The sequence below is a fragment of the Bicyclus anynana genome, chromosome 16, assembly GCF_947172395.1.
Source record: "Bicyclus anynana chromosome 16, ilBicAnyn1.1, whole genome shotgun sequence".
Taxonomy (NCBI): domain Eukaryota; kingdom Metazoa; phylum Arthropoda; class Insecta; order Lepidoptera; family Nymphalidae; genus Bicyclus; species Bicyclus anynana.
Window position 1 is genome coordinate 2,410,266 of NC_069098.1, and position 15,161 is coordinate 2,425,426.

The window sequence follows — 15,161 nt, forward strand, 5'->3', positions numbered from 1 at the left end:
AACAGACATGAATACTAGTGGTATTTTACCTTAGTGAAAATCATCATTATCATTATCATCAATGATGGTTAATGATCGAAAATAGCTACGTCAATTACAATGATAGTTTCCATGAAGGAGAACCTTGAAAGAGACGGCAAGTAATAAACGAGAGGGGGATTAAATTATATTCAATGATTTTATTAAGAAAATTTTAATATGTATAGAAATTATTAAAAATACCCAAAATATTTATTAGTTTAAGTAACTCAAAAATACAAAGACGACAAAAATTTTTCATCAAGTCATTGTTCATTGATGAAAATATCGGCATTTTGTATTTTTAAATGGATTTTCTCTCGTATCCATTTAAGAATATCAAATACAACTTCTTAGATTATTATTAATTGGTTCAAGGGTAAGGCAGGCAGGGGAGGTAGGGAGGTCAGCTAATCCCCAGAGAGTAAAAAAAAATTCAAAGCAACCAAAGTTCTACGGCCATTCAATCGATTTGTTTCCAATCAATTGCAATGACAATCGACGTATAAGGTATAGCGCTACAATTAGTTTAAAGCTGCTTGTATTTGTTTAATTTTTTATATTATTATCAACTTGCACGAAATCATCGTTTTCTGAAAAAAAAAATATAAATAACTTAAAATATTTAAATGTAAAATATAAAAAAATGTTTTTATATGGCCTTTTATTTGAATCGGTTTCAAATAGAACACCGCATACCGCGTACATGACATAAACACGAGACTGGGCTGTTTCGTTTGTGAAATAAAAATGGCGTCCAACTTTATAGCTTCTAAACTACCGCTGTACAGCAAGAATTGCTACGTGTTCAATAAAACTTAATCCTACTGAAATTATAAAATATTGACGATTTTCCTCTATTATCTTGTAAGTCAAACCCTTTCATTTGATATCTATGTCATGGGGGTGGATTTCAAACAGCCAGTCCGCCATCTTGGGGAAGCCGCCATATTGGATTTGTAATGACGTTTATTAGCTAGTCATGTATTGCCGAACAACTCAGAACTCAGAGCGTGTGCAAAATTTTACCCTAATGGAAGACCGGGAAGTGGGTCAAATCTAGGCTCCAAAATTTATAATGTGGCTCCTTTGAGGGTGGCATGTTCAATATTGAACAAACCCTCGATAATCAAAGAAAAAAAAAATATCCTCGTACATACATTAAAAGTGAAGCTAATAAAAGCGTGTTAAAAAATAAATATTTGTCCACATTTTTTTCTTAGAGTATGTTTGCGATTCATCCTTAGCACCGTTACTGTTGAAAAGCTGTTGTTCCCTGAAATAAGTCGCAGCCAGTAATATACTAAATGCAAAATAAGGTGTATGGTAGTTTTTTTAGTAACTAACTACAATTTTAAGGATTTACGGCCCAATTTTACTGCCAAAGTAAAACAAAAAACAATAGGGACAGTCGCAATGCATAAATCACATCGTGTTTCGTAATACATGCGCCGACTAACATTCATATGACATAAGTTCTACTTTTATTGAGCAATACATCCACTATTGGTATAGTTTTGCAAACTTTGTTGATTTAAACCGATTTTTGCATAACTTTCGTATTGAATTTACAACATTTTTTGATACACTCTGTTCTAGCGGAAATTTGTTATACGTTTTATTGTTCGTCTGGCGTTGTAGAAGCCATTTTATAAGCCATAAAACCATCTCGGAAGAGATACTTTCGTCATGCTACTATACTTTTGGACGATATTGAAAAATTCAACATTAAAATGTAAAACTTTTATGTCTACTCAAACTAGGAAACGGAGTTTAGTAATTTAATATAAGTAGACATTAATTTTCGGAAATTTATTATGAACATCCTACTAATATTATAAACGCGAAAGTTTGTATGGATGTTTGGATGGTTGTTATTCTTTAACGCCGCTACTGCTGAAGCAATTTGGCTAAAATTTGAAATTGAATGTAAATAGATTTTGCCACATAGACTACTTTTTATCCTAAAAAAATCCATGGTTTCCCGAGATTTGCGAAAACTGATGATTTTGATAATATGAATGTTTGTTACTCTTTCACGCCTCGACTATTAAACCGAATTAGCTGAAATTTGGTGTTGAAATATATTATAGCATGGATTAACACATAGGCTACGACGCACAAGTCGCGGGCGTCCGCTAGTTGAATATAATTGATTTATTTTTTGCGAAAATCAGTCGGAACCAAGTGGCAACGCAATCCAGACCTGACAAAAAAACCCTCTACGTAACCGTTCTTTCAGTAACCAGAGCATCCTCATGCAATATTATTTTTTATATTCTTCTTTCTAACGTAAATTGGCTTTCAGCTTCGGGAATTCTTCTTTTTTTTTTCTCAAAACAGCACTCGCGAAGCTTTACCTCTTTTTAATAGTCTTCTGCGACCAGCGATTACCACTGCCAGGACTTTTTTCTGCGACCAACGCCTCTTCAACAAAATTTATCATGAAGAAGTTGATGACCATTCCATAGATACCAAAATGAATATTGAAACAAAACATGAATTTTGGTTAGATACATAATAAAATACGCGTATATTTTTTGGACAACTGTTTCAAAAAAATCATAAAAGGAAACTTTTAAAATATTCGCTTGAAATAAAATAAATAAAAACATTTTGTCAAAATGGACATTGGAAAATATTTCGAACAATTTCCTGGTTATTTCAAAATAATATTATTTTCGTACTCGATTTATTTCCCGCGCGTACATAACGCGAAACGTAAATATCTAAAAACAAACAAATCGGTCTCTCTCGTTGACAATGTCAACATTCGTTCGAAAACATGTACATAAAGGTCATCAACCCGATCTATTTAACGCACTGCTGACATAATAATTGATATTATAAATAATAATCAAATAAATAAAAATAAATTAGTTGGCCCTCATGGGGGCCAGGGCTTACTTGTGGGAGTGGATGGAGCTAAAAACCGCCATTCTCTAATACGGATTGGTGGACATAGTGGTTGGCTTACTCTTGTAACGATCACTGTCAGGTGGTAATGACAATAATAACAATTAATGATCGGGAACGTACTTTTTGAGATGGTATGTATCGCCAATTTTCCAAATCTGGTCTATGGAAAGAAAGAAAATCTCAATATTTCATGGCGCGAACCAAGACTTGAACCCAGACCCTCGTCGATGCCACCTAGGCTAACCACTGGGTCAACAAGGCATAATTCTCGGCTTTTTCTACAGCCTACGATGTTTGTCAGGTTTAAATAAAATTAAAAAAATTGGTAACTTTGTATGAAATATTTTATCCTCAAATTAATTTAAATCATTAAAAAACCATCCAAGTTCGTATTAAACTGATAATAATGTATTTTCAGATTATTGCTATGTTGTAAAATAATCATGATAAATATACTTTAAATAAAATCATTTCAAAAGGTGGTACCATAGAAATATAATTATTTATTTATTATTCTACAAAATACATATATATGACTAGCTGATGCCGCGTGGTTTCACCCGACTGGTTCTCGTTCCCGTAGGAGTACGGGGATAATATATAACCTATAGCTTTCCTCGATAAATGGGCGATCTAACAATGAAAGAATTTTTCAAATCGGACCAGTAATTCCTGATATTAGCGCGTTCAATCAAACAAACAAACTCTTCAGCTTTATATATTAGTATAGATATTAAGCCTAATCAAGTGCAATATAAACCACAGTTGGTTTTACTGTTCGCTGATTATAATTATACAGTCTTAAAAAGTAAAAAATAAAATTATATAATGATAAATTTATTTTGCTATCATCCGCGAAAATTCGGCGAACCCATGCGACAACGTCACCCAGGTCCGACAAAATACTCTCTACGTACGTTTCACCCCAAAACCGGAGCATCCTCAGGAGATGTTGACTCTACAACGTGCAATTGCAAAAGTCAAATCTTTTGCAATTGCACGTTGTAGAGTCAACATGGGGTGAAACGTACGTAGAGAGTATTTTGTCGGACCTGGGTGACGTTGTCGCATGGGTTCGCCGAATTTTCGCGGATGATAGCAAAATAAATTTATCATTATATAATCATGATGAACTTCCGCAAAGTAACGCATGCTTCTGTCCAATATTTCAAAATAAAATTGTTCTGCGGATGGTACCAAGTTCGCCCGGTCAGCCAGTGCTGTACAAAATTATAGACATTTAATCAAAAAGCGCCTCAGCGCTAGGTGAGCTAAACCCCGCAGTCGGCTAAAAGTTCACATTACCGCCACGTTGTGCTTAGCTCGTAAAATCGGATGATATTAGAGCGACCTAACCCGTTCATAGTAAATGCAGGCCGGCAGACGCAATGCGACGTTCCGGTCGTTCCGGCCCCGATGCTCGGTATTAGGCCGCGCCGGGCTTGATGTTTGGCTATTTTATACGCGACACGGCCCGAATTGTTTTAGCTATTTTTTGTTATAAAAATCGTGTAAGGCATTCAAACAATACTGGGTGATATAATTTCTTTATTTTTTTAACTTTAAAAATATTTAAAATATTTTTTTATAAAAATTCCTACCTACGTACAACATTTAAGAATTGTTTTTAATATATACTTGATACCTATAATATAAAAAGGTAAAGTTTGTTACTTTGTAAGGTTCTAAGGAGTAATCTAGCTATTTAATTAATCAATTTTGAAAATTCTTGTGAATTATTTGTGAGTGATAAACGGGAATTATGTTAGCGAAACCGCGGTATGTTTGCTAGCTTAACATAATGTAGTTTATCCAATAATACTCGTAACTTATAGGCATCATTTCTAACATGTTGCTGTTACAACGAATAATTCCTTTGATTTCCGATTCAGTAGGATTTTTACGCACTAAATTAGGCAATTAAAAGAAAGAAATAAAATGAAAAGAAGAATAATGATATAAGAATGCCTCAACCCGTTTACAGTACGATTAAATGCAGACACGCAATAGGCATCTGCCGGTCGTAATGACCCGTAGTTTAGTATGGCAGAGTAGGTACTTTGATGTAAATGTAAATCTTTTGTGCTAAAGTTGAGGTGAATTTAACTTCTCTGTTGCAGTATCACAAGTATATTTCAGAAAGTTAGAAACTATTTAAATAATGACAAAGTAAAATGATCTTTAAAACTGAATATTTGTTTGAAAGATTGATTTTATGAAGAATATTTTGGAATGAAAGTTAGTTTTCTATTAAACAACGTGGAAATTTTCGTTATAATGCAAAGTTTATCGCAAGACTTAATATTGTTGATGTTGTGAAGATTTCAGACTACCGCTATTCATATTTAATAAAAGTTACCCCTTAGATAATTACGATGAGCGTGTTTTAGACTTGCACCACAACTTCTAGTGTTTTGAACAGGGAACATTTATTAATTTATCTATCTATACTTATCATAAGACTGGTCGAAATCTACACATTTATTCGCAATCTGAGATTTTACTTATACCATTTGTAACATCAAACGTTACCGTGGCATAACGAATGCCAGCGCCATCTAGAATCTATACTTATAATATGAATTCTGTACATTTTGTACATTCTGTACATTTTTTTTTTTTTTTTTTAATATTTTATTATTTACAAGTTAGCCCTTGACTACAATCTCACCTGATGGTAAGTGATGATGCATGTTAGGAGGAGGATGAAAATCCACACCCCTTTCGGTTTCTACACGGCATCGTACCGGAACGCTAAATCGCTTGGCGGTACGTCTTTGCCGGTAGGGTGGTAACTAGCCACGGCCGAAGCCTCCCACCAGCCAGACCTGGACAAATTAAGAAAATCTCAATCTGCCCAGCCGGGGATCGAACCCAGGACCTCCGTCTTGTAAATTCACCGCGCATACCACTGCGCCACGGGGGCCGTCAATTGAAGATATTTTGAAATTTTTTTTTGCAGGGCATTATACAGTCGATACTGAAGCCAAAAATATATTTTTTTATTATTTTTTGTCTGTCTGTCCGTGTTTTTTTGTTATTCCGGCATCACTCTAAAACTACTGAATAAATTCGATATAAATTCGAATAAAACTTAACACGGTTTAAGACCATAATATGGAAAAGGTTATAGGATACTTTTTATTGCAAAAATAAAATAAAAAGATGGTGAAATAGGGGTTGAAACTTTGTATGGAAAATCATTCATTTTTAGAGTTACAATTTGAAATTTTTTTCATAAATCATAAAAAAATTCGAAATATAATGTGAATCAAAAAATTTTAAAATTAAACCTCTTAAGTGGTGAAATAGGGCTTGAAAGTTAACATTGATATCCACGCGGACGAAGTCTTATATATTACATTATAAGACGAGCAGAAAGTGCAAACTTATTTACCATTAAATCTTAATAAATAAAATTAAGTCTACTAGTATTTAGGTACCTTTTCGTCTACCTTTACCTTACCGAATTTCATTTTTACCTTGCCTTAATGGAAAATTAATTTCATCCAAAATATAATTAATGTGGATTATACCAAATCTCTGAAATTGAAAAAGATTTTGTTTTCATCAGGGTAATCTAGGGACTACCGATTTATTAAAAACTAAATAAATATCACTCAATCATGTTTTGGTAATACCATTATAAAACACAGGCAATATTTAGATTGTATTCATTATGTTATGCATTGAAATAGAATGATTGTATACAAATACCTTTTAGAATAATTGGTAGTAAATTGCACTGTATGTTTTCATTAATAATTTAAAAAAATACAAAGAATATTTGCCATACTTTTTAATTATGGCAAATGTACGTTTGCACATAAAAAAAAACTATACTTTTTGCTTTAACTAGTTTATTTCGTTTTCTACAAATTTGTAACACTTGGAAGTATCTACTTTGATACTTTGACTAATTAGATACGTGCTAGATTTTTGTACACGTTGTAAGATTGTCCTTTTTCTTTGTTCGCGTAGAAGTTGACGTGTATGGTTTTCTTTTGACGTTTTTTGGTTGCTGGCGCCCTCTTGTGTGTCTTTTTTGTGCACGGATTCGCATATATGGTTTTAGCGCGCGATCAACAAATATTCCCGTTTTGACAATGGGGATGATGACTAGGTTTGAATATATTGATTTTTATGATACATTCGGGTAAATAGGGTCAATGTTAACTAATTTATATATAAAAAGCAAAGATTGTCTGGATATTTGCAAAATAAATGAGATTATAAAATTTCAAAAACTACTAAAATTTTTTTATTGTAATTAGATGAAAATTCATACAGTTTTAGCTTTCTTACATTAAATGTGACATTTTTTAATATATGAACTATAAAGATAAACGCACAAATAACAAAGATATTAGTAATTTTGTTTGAACGCGCATACAAATCTAACGACCATTACATGCCTATGACGTCATTTTTTCGAGCCATTTTGTATGGGGCGTTTTTCAGGGATCCGCGGCAGCGCCGCAAATCTGACTCTTTAAATCCCTGTAGCTCCGAAAGTAATGATCGCAGATACCCTGTTACTTTTACAAAATTGCTTTACTATTAGTATACTCTTAATTTATATACAATTTAAAAAACTGTCATCATCCCTATAGTCCGGTACAGTGGACGAGCGAGCTAGTGATCTTTCGGCGTGACTCTGGCTCCATTTACCGTTGAGCTATTAACCCTATCTTCTACATTACTAGTATTGTGGGTAGTATATTGCTATTTACCTCCAGTTCCGTAGTGAAATTTTAAAAAAAGAACATCTAACTACTCGTAGTAAAGCATGTTCTAATATTAGGCAAACGGGGACCACAGCGTCGCAATGCGTCCCATGCCCTGCATTTTACATGAACGGGTTAGGTCGCCCTAATACCATCGGATTTTACGATCTAAGCACAATCTGACGGTAATGTGGACATTTAGCCGATTATGATATTTGATTCACAGTTCCAATGTGATTAAAATGTTATATGTCATCAAATTTGTAAGGACTTATTACAAACTTTTTATTGCAAGAAATTTCCTATTGTACTAACATAATTAGGTATATGCCGTAAGATATAAGAACCGTGATAACCTTGGATTTGTGATAACAGTCCAACTTTTCAGTTGCATGCATTTTAAGAAATTAAATATCACATGTCTAAACGGTGAAGAAAAAACATCGTGAGGAAACCTGCATACCACAGAATTATCTTAATTCTCTGCGTGTGTGAAGTCTGTCAATCCGCATTGGGCCTCTGATTCTGAGAGAAGACTCAAGCTCAGCAACGAGCCGAATACGGGTTGATAATGAATAGTCATAATTTGTAACTATGTTTGCCTACCCTAGTGCACATTTTAAATAGATTAGATTAGTAAAACAATTGGTTTAATGCTAGGTAAAATAAGTTAGGTACATTCTTGTAATAGTACCTACCTACCCCAGAAATGTAGCTAGTGTTTTATGTTGTTACAATGTACTGACCTTAATACAAGATTTATTTCGAGATTCAAACCGGTAGGAAAAAATCCATATCAAGTCGTTTTTTTTTTGAGTTGAAAACCCTTATACCACTGCACTAAAGGGAGGCCACTCTTTCAGTTAGTGGGAATGTGTAAAGAAGAGGTCTTAGCCTCTTAGTATTTAGATATTCATTTAAAAAAAAACTAACATATTTGAAATAGAACATAAAGCCCAGCTTTACTCCGAGTATGAAGTTGACCCTCCACGTAATAATCTCACTAATGCACAAAGTTCGAGCTGGACTAACGACACAGTTTTGTCCAACTCAATTAATTATACAAAATCCAGTAAATTTGCACATCAACCGACTATTTAACTCGGAAATGGCCCGTTAATTAACTCCGAAACTACCCAAGTTAAAGGGAACAATCAAAAGGGGGGTGTATAAGAGAACTGCCAATCAGCAGTTTGAGGTTTTGAGAGAATTTCACGAGTGTACGGATACCTCATAATTTGAAAGCACGCGAAAGGTTTATGGTAATTTCCTCTTTTGTGCATGATTAATGAAATGTTTGTCGATTTCTGTAAGTACAGCGCTTTACTGGCACATTAAAACTGTATGAAAAGTAACGTTCTTAATTATAATACCCTAAATATTGTTTTCGTTCGTTTTATTCAAGCCTAAATCACAGTAGGTACGGATTTTATAAATTATTTTAGCTATAGAAAGCTTTAATATCAGCGAGCTACGCTATACTAGCTGACTCCTCGCAGTTTCACCCGCGTGGTTCCCGTTTTCGTAAGAATACGGGGATAATATATCTTCTTATAATAATAGTTATTATAAGAATAATAAAGGGGAGTAAAAAAATAAATGTATAAAAACGAGTAAGGGTAGCATTATCTACTGCAAATCCATAGCCTATATCATTTCTCGATAAATAGGCTTTTTGGTCCAGTGGTGTTAACCTGTACAGCTAAGAACAGGTCTTAAGTTCCGACATAGGTATTCGGTTTTTTCATATTTTGTTTTATTTTTGTAATCCGTAGCAGCAATTCGGAGTTACAAATTTCATATTAAGTTTTTACATTAGTGTTATTGTAAAGAATAAAAAAAAAACATTCTCGTGTTTTCAGGAGAGCGTATTGTAATATAATTTTATTATAAAATGTAGGTACTTATGTGTATAAAATTCCTGTAAGTGTTTAATAAGTGATTGCTAACAATTTTACAGATTCATTAGCAATACAGACCCGAAATAAAAAGGTAATTACCTGGGTAATAAAGAAAACATTTCTCGTTCGGGGCATTCTCATTGTTTTTTAAGGTGTTTCAATTAAAAGCTTTAATTAGATCCCGTTAAAAATCTTCAATTAAGCCTACTTTATACCTCTAAGGGTACTGTTTATTATGCTGTACTGCTTCTGGGACTAACGACTTGGCCACGACTTGGTTTGCATATTTTTGGTGCCTGTTGAAATTAATTGTGCTTAAGTTTGGGTCAAGATAATTATGGACCACTCTGACCTTCTACTCGCAGTATTTAAGCCAGAGGGTATAATATGATCCTTAGGCTCACAAACATAGTGCTCAAATTTTCTGTATGTTTGTGTACCTTTAAATTATATTGTTATAAAATATCTACAATCTAAGAGTCGATTTTTGCAAACTAAGTGGTAACACTGTCGGACAACTTTATCTGGGGCATATTTGCTAACGGTCATACCGAAGTCTGGAAAATGTCTTGTAATGAAAACCACTAACGTTTGTAATTTTTTTTTTTTTATTCTTTACAAGTTAGCCCTTGACTACAATCTCACCTGATGGTAAGTGATGATGCAATCTAAGATGGAAGCGGGTTAACTTGTTAGGAGGAGGATGAAGTACCACACCCCTTTCGGTTTCTACACGGCTTCGTACTGGAACGCTAAATCGCTTGGCGGTACGTCATTGCCGGTAAGGTGGTAACTAGTCACGGCGGAAGCCTCCCATCAGCCAGACCTGGACAAATTAAGAAAATCTCAATCGGTCCAGCCGGGGATCGAACCCAGGACCTCCGTCTTGTAAATCCATCGCGCATACCACTGCGCCACAGAGGTCGTCAAAAGTCGGAATTTGGTCCGACTCGCCATGTACACAAAGTTTGAGCCATATGGTCATGGACAAATATTATAGTACCTACCCTACATATACACACCAGGGGCATACATGATAGAAATGCAAGGAGTGCAATGAATTTTAACTAACCCAATAAGGTATAATTCTATATCAGTTGTCGCAGACTCTTATTCCAAAAAAAAAAAAAAGTATTTTCTGTCAAATATTGATATCAAAAATATTTTTTTTGTTACAGGTAGAAGGTATGCGGGCTCACAAGATACCCGCTGCCTTGCTACTGTTGCTGTTTGCAATAGACTCCTTACACGCCAACAGGAGGAAGCAAAAGGAGAAAATTATTCAAACTACCACCAACATTTGCGATATAAGCGATCGAGACTCCAAAGTGCACTGCTACTGTGAAAACAGCCCCGAAATAAACGAGGCAATTAAAACAGAATGCTGGGTATTCAACGGTGGTATAGACAAGACAGATCCTTTATGGCCAAGTTTCACTTCGCAGACAAATATAGAAACGTTGGCTTTCAACGTTAGGGCGGACGGGGGATTAAGCTTCGTGCCAACGAAGGTTTTAAGATACTTACGCAAATTGAAGCACTTTAGCATAAAGTACAGCTCGATACTCAAGATTGAGAGCAACACTTTTGTTAACTTAACGTCAATACAGGAGATGACCTTGACTAAAAACCAAATAGTTGTACTAAGTAAGAATGCTTTTTATAATTTACCCAATCTTACAATACTCACGTTAGATGAAAATCGGTTGAAAAAGATTGAAACAGACACGTTCTATGAACTACCAGCCTTACAAAAACTATTTTTAACTAGTAATAATATAAGTGTCATAGAAGACGGTGCTTTTCGGCATCTAGTTAATTTGTTAGAACTAGAATTGGATAGGAATAATATAAGTGAACTGAAAAAAGAGTGTTTCGATGGACTCGCTAATTTGAGACGTCTAGACTTAAGAAGAAATAAAATAGCCGTGCTTAATTCTTTTACATTCACTGAGTTGTGGAACCTTCAGGAGTTGTCATTAGACTATAACGAGATTTATATATTAGCTCAGAGAACATTCGATGGATTGTCGCAGTTGAAAAAGTTGAGCATAAGTCACAACAAGTTGATTACTTTAACTGATGGACTGTTCGAAGGAGTTCGAGGACTGTCAGCCTTAGACTTGAGACACAACAAGCTAAAAAGATTCACAATGGAAAACTTACGGCCTATTTACGACAATTTGAAAATGCAGAAAAGCTACATATTTTTGGAAGGTACGTATACAAGAATGATATGAATAGCAGCTCAATGTGTGTAGAGAAATGCATGTTTGATATGATATCATCATATTAAAATAATCAAGTTTATAAAAAAATATAAATGAAAATCAATAGGTACGTACTATCTTCGAAATTAGCAAGTTTTTAGCCTCAATACCGTTTTGGCTGGAAAGCCTGCAGAAAGCCTCAATGGACTATTGTCAACTAAGTACTTTACCACACTTTTTTGCTTAATTGAAAGCAATAACAAAGAATAATAAGTACTACAAACGTAGCTATTGATTTTTCTAAAACAACATATTTTACCACTAGACAATTTATTATTAATACAACAATAGAACTAATACATCACAATAGTCATATTTTAAATGTGATAACAGCTAAATCATTTTAATATTCAAATCATGCAAACATCAGATGTGTGGTTTTATTATGTAGGTACTTTCATTGTTTGCATGCTAACAATTTTGAAGTAATATAAATAACAGACATAATGAACTAACATTAACCATGTTCATATTATTATTATATATTTAAAATGAAACCTTTTATGTGGTTTTGTTCTGGGAAACTAAGTAGCGGCCAAAGATAGCCATCAAATAAACTTTTTTTCCTTTTTAATTGATTTTAAAATTTCAAATCATCATAGCCGCAAAATTCAAATAAGACCATCAAACCGATGCTCTTCCTTAGTTTTCGTAATAAGTAAAGCAAAACCTCGTTAAAAAAATACATGCCTTCTTTATTTCAAAGAGTAAACTACTCATTTACGTTCTAAAATCCATATAAAATCGTTTAAGCCTCCCTTTTCAAATATACCTTAAACAGAATTAAGATGAAATTCCACCAAATTAAACGGAATGTTCCATTTAATTAGCTGTGTAAATTCGCTCTCATTTTAAGTAATAAGCGAAATTAATTATTCCAAATAAACGGAATATCTTTTACAACTATTTGAAAGACTTTCCCATTTTCTAAATTTCTCCTCTTGAAATTTTAATACAGTACAAAAGTCAATTAGACTTGGTATCCGACGCGGGGGTTCATTAGTTCAATTAAAGATTAATTAAGGCACGATTGTTGCAGGAAACGAATTCGACTGCGATTGCCATCTGGCATGGATGCACAAACTCCGGCATGAGGCGAAAAGCATTAAAGTGAGGACGTCTTTAGAAAATTTCATTTGCAAATTTAACTCTGATCCGGTGTTAAGTTCTCATCTCACTTATTATGAAAGAATGAGTACAAGTAATAATTTGGAGGAAATGGAAAAGATAAGGAATGATTTGGATGCTCCAGATGAGTTGAGTGATGATGCTGAAGACAATTACCTAGATGAGCCGAAGAAAATCAAAGCTGATAATGAAAGGACACTGTTACAGATACCAGTAGAACTACTCCCATGCCCAGCTGAAGTCAAAAGCGTTACGGATCGTACGTACACTTATCCATCACAAAATGAAGCTAAAGATTACAGAAATCTGATACAATCTTCATCGACGTTGTGTTTTGATAGAAATCATTTAGTTTTTGTGTTATTATTATACTTATTGGTAACTTGACTATAATGAGATTTAAAAATAGTATCTTTGATAATTTCAAACGTTATCTTATTTCATGAAGTAATACGAAAAATTTCAAATTATTTATTTAAATTACGTTTATTTCTAGTCAATGTGGAATTGGTTTTTTATTAGGACAGTGAAATACTTAGAAATTAAGCCCGGTATCACATTACATTGTATTCTTATTTATATCGCGTATTCAATGAACGGCGGTATTCAGAAAGTTTAATATTCACGTCGCCTCAATTGGTCTGACTGACTTTATATAAAATATTGTCGACTTCGTGATTCATGACTCAGTAACTGAACTCTTTTAGATTTTCAGTTAGTTTGTCTACTTTTTGAACTATATTTGGCTTTGGATATAGTGGTAGAGAGTACAGACAAGCGTTTGAGAACAAACAATTGACAAACACAGTTGGTGTGTAAAACTGAAGAACGAAAAGAACCAAGTTTGTGTACAAACGCACTTGGTCTACAATCTTCATAGTAGCCCAGGATGCTAAAGCAGTTACTAAACGGTCATAGGGACCGATTAGATGATAGGAACAATAAGTGGTTATATACTTTTTAGCTTTCAGCAGTGGGGAGAAGAACTATAGACTTTAAAGACAAATTTTATTACTTCGGCTTACTAAAATGGTCAAAAAATATTAGCAATTATATAGGGGGTTATTTCCTTCAAAATGAAAAAGAAATAAACCCCAAACGTGGCTCAAGATTAAAAGTACACGGGTCTTATTTTTTAAATTTGGAATCCTTCCATTCTTTTAAGTTACTCGTTAGCTTTTCGAAATGCACGCCATTTATCTATTAACTAACTTAATCTAACGCGCTGGTTGAATACTCTGAAGTCAGTTTTAATTTTGGTTGCCCTAGACGTACCCACCAAATATTTAGGATGCATACTTGGTGGAGGTACTCAACACCGTGCAAGATATAGTCCCTTACATACATCTGCGGCGCTCGAGTAACTCCAAAAATCCCTTCTTCGGCTCCTCGACTATAACACTACATTCAAAGCAAAACGGTCTTTCTTGACCATGTAATTACTGATTTATGATAATTCAATTAATTTAAGGTAACATTGTCTGTAATAATACATTTTTGCTATAGTATAAATAAGTACCTATGAATCTCAAACCAAATAGACGTAATGATGAATTTATTAGAAAAAAGTTATTTCATTTCATTACCTGTAACTATAAAAAGTATCTTCGTAAAATGACAAACAAATTACTCTGTAAGTATTGTAAATATAAATAAGGATTTTGTAAAGAAATGTGATATAAGTGTAAGTAAATGTATGAAATATATTAATTTAAATGTTGATTTTGATATTTCTAAAAGGAAAAAAAAATTCTAACTGTTTAAAATCATATATTTCTTCTTGTTGCTAATATAGTTAAGTATATTATAAAATAAAATTAATGTAAATATTTTGTTTTGATATGGGAGGTAAATGTATTTTATTTTGTAAATATTATAGTAATATTAAAATAAGTTGATGGGATTTTATTATAGTTAAGATTTATTTAATATTTACTATTGTTTACATACCTAAGTATTAAAATTATATAGGACATGTGATTCTTTTATTTTAAACCCATATATTTATTTGTTAGTAAATACTAGCGGATGCCCGCGACTTCGTTCGCGTGAAACTCGATGTAAACTTTTAAATACACACCCTACCCTACCCTACCCTACCCTACCCGTACCCTACCCTACCTCTACCCTACCCCTACCCTACTCTACCCTACCCTACCCTACCCGTACCCTACCCTACCCTACCCTACCCTACCCTA

The 15,161-nt window shown here is 33.7% G+C and overlaps 1 protein-coding gene across 1 annotated transcript in view; it reads left to right on the forward strand.

The window, feature by feature from the left end:
- The window catches only part of LOC112056905 (connectin-like), a 119,727-nt gene extending 104,822 nt beyond the window's left edge, over positions 1-14,905 (forward strand). Inside the window, exons 2-3 of the mRNA XM_052886193.1 lie at positions 10,744-11,782; positions 12,875-14,905. Coding sequence (XP_052742153.1) covers positions 10,753-11,782; positions 12,875-13,350 — 1,506 coding nt within the window. The 5' untranslated portion in view covers positions 10,744-10,752 and the 3' untranslated portion in view covers positions 13,351-14,905. The remainder of the gene's footprint in view (positions 1-10,743; positions 11,783-12,874) is intronic.
- Positions 14,906-15,161: the final 256 nt, after the last annotated feature.